Source organism: Pygoscelis adeliae, unplaced genomic scaffold (assembly GCF_000699105.1).
Source record: "Pygoscelis adeliae isolate BGI_AS28 unplaced genomic scaffold, ASM69910v1 Scaffold139, whole genome shotgun sequence".
NCBI lineage: Eukaryota > Metazoa > Chordata > Aves > Sphenisciformes > Spheniscidae > Pygoscelis > Pygoscelis adeliae.
This window is the reverse complement of record NW_008825613.1, coordinates 2150683-2152787: the sequence shown is the minus strand read 5'-3', so window position 1 is coordinate 2152787 and position 2105 is coordinate 2150683. Positions and strand designations below refer to the sequence as shown.

The following is a 2105-nucleotide window of genomic DNA, read 5'->3' as shown; positions in this document are numbered from 1 at the left end:
ATGTCCTTTTTGAAAGAAACTATAGGAGTCAGCATCTGCAGTTACAGGTATGGTTTTAGTGTCACCCTGGGAGAATATAAACTTGCACTTATCTGCAAATGAATTGAAAGAGAAAGCTCACCTTCAAATTTCTCTCTTTATTCTGTGCCTTCCCAGAGCATGGAGAGAAGTCGTCCTACCCACAGATAGAGCCAGAGCAAATATAAAACCAGTGTGCTGGTTCTGCCACAGTCATTTAACTCTTCCTGTTACAGCAGCACAGCGTTGGTTGTGTTGAGTGGGTGAGGAAAACTTTTCCCTGCATGGAACTGATTAAAAGGCCCACAAGGTTTTCAGCTAAGTTGCAAGACCTTGCTCTGACTCTGATCGGCTCACACTGGCACATGAACTGTGGTGCTCACGTTTGTAACTGAAGTAGGCTGAAAATCTAAAGATATATGCAGACTCATTGTCTACCAGTACCAGCCCTTTGATTTTTTTTTTTGTTGTTGTTGTCCTGTGTGTCAATCATTTAGGTGTTTATTGTGGTGGTTTCTGTATTTGGCAGATCTGTAACTGTATCAGAGCGGCCTTAAACTACCACAGAGATCAGAAAGGAGAAGGCTGTGCTGAGAACTTTTTCAAGCTTTTAGTTTTCAGCTTTTTGTCCAGCTCCTACAGAAAAGATCTCATAAGTTTAAGCCTGTACAGATAGGTGCTCACCTGTCTTGTCTGATGATGCTGAGTGGTACTGAGGAGCATACCAGCTCCAGTGATGGATTGATTGCTTTGTGCAAGTGGTTTGTTTTGTCTTTTCTTCTTTTCACGGAAATATTGTCTTCTCCCTCCAGGTGATTCCTGTCCCGTTGGACCACTGTACTTCCGAAGACATTAAAGAGTCCTTTATCGTACAGGCACAGGAACAACAGATTGAATTATTAGAAATCCCAGAACACTCAGATATCACGCAAGTATGAGACGATTTCACTGTTACTTACTTTCCTTCTGTCCTGTCTGGGCTGCTGTTTCCCTCTGAGGTCACTTTGTGTGGTAGGGTTAAGCTGTTGGAGGCAGACCGTTCCAGACTTGGAGATGTGCCAGGTGTATTCTGCTCTGGGTGGAGTTCCCATGAACGACAGATGTGTTGCTTATCTGAAAAGGATTCCAGCTATGTGTAGGGCTTGCTGAATTCATTCCTTCTGACACCAAACACCAACCCTCTTTCAGTGCTGCTGCACGTTAGGTAGTTTTAGGTTCCCTTGGGTAAGAATTTGAAATAAATCTTCCTGTTACATCAGAGAAATGAGTCAGTAGTGACATAGGGGTTTTTTTTTCTTTGTGCTCAGTGGTCACAGGGAGACCTGATCTGCAGCAGGGGCCAGAAATAGCATGTGTGAAATAGCTTTTCTCTTTCTAAGCCATTGCAGCTATTGACACCCACATTGGCAAGCTTAGAGGCTGATTTCTCTGCCGATAAATGTGAATGTAGTCTCTTCACATGCTTTTCTTCCTCTAAAAATGCGCCGTATTAGTACGGGATGACTTAGCTCAGGTTAAGAATGATCAGAACTGCCTGGCTGTCTCATTTAACAACTCTGTAGTGGTAACTGCGGAATTAAACCACAAAAAATACTGTAGCGGTGCCCTGTGTGCATCCTCAACTGCTGGTCCCAGCAGAAAGCGATCCATCACTTCATCGTCCCTTGGAAGTCACAGTTTGACATCAGCTGCTGATGCAGCTTGGTGTCTCTGGGTCGGCTGGTTTGTTTTGCCGAGTTTCCTCTCTAAGGAAATGCCTCTCTGGTTGGGAAACATCCACGCGTTTCCAAAGACCGTGCTCTTTGCTGGCGGGCAGAGCAGGCTTGAGGTTGCAGCACCGCTGGGGGTGCGGGGCTCCGCAGTGGGTCCCCCTCTCCCCGCCTCTCCCCCCCCGCAGGTGGCGCAGCCGGGGACGCCCTACTTCTACGTGGAGCTGGACACGGGGGAGAAGCTCTTCCACCGCATCCGCGGCCGCTTCCCGCTGCACTTCGGCAGGTCGGTGCCTTCCCCCGTCCCTCCTCCCCGGCCCCGCGGGGCGCGGCGCTGACGGCACGCCCCGCGCGTGACGTCGGCGGTGACGGCGGCTG

General features: G+C 48.5%; 1 protein-coding gene across 1 annotated transcript in view; it reads left to right on the top strand.

The window, feature by feature from the left end:
* The window catches only part of CWF19L1 (CWF19-like 1, cell cycle control (S. pombe)), a gene marked incomplete at its 5' end in the record, with an annotated part of 14465 nt that extends 12400 nt beyond the window's left edge, over nt 1-2065 (top strand). The window contains 3 exon segments of the mRNA XM_009332789.1: nt 1-47; nt 831-950; nt 1916-2065. The exon segment at nt 1-47 is cut by the window's left edge and continues 4 nt beyond it. Coding sequence (XP_009331064.1) covers nt 1-47; nt 831-950; nt 1916-2065 — 317 coding nt within the window.
* Between the last annotated feature and the right edge of the window lie 40 nt (nt 2066-2105).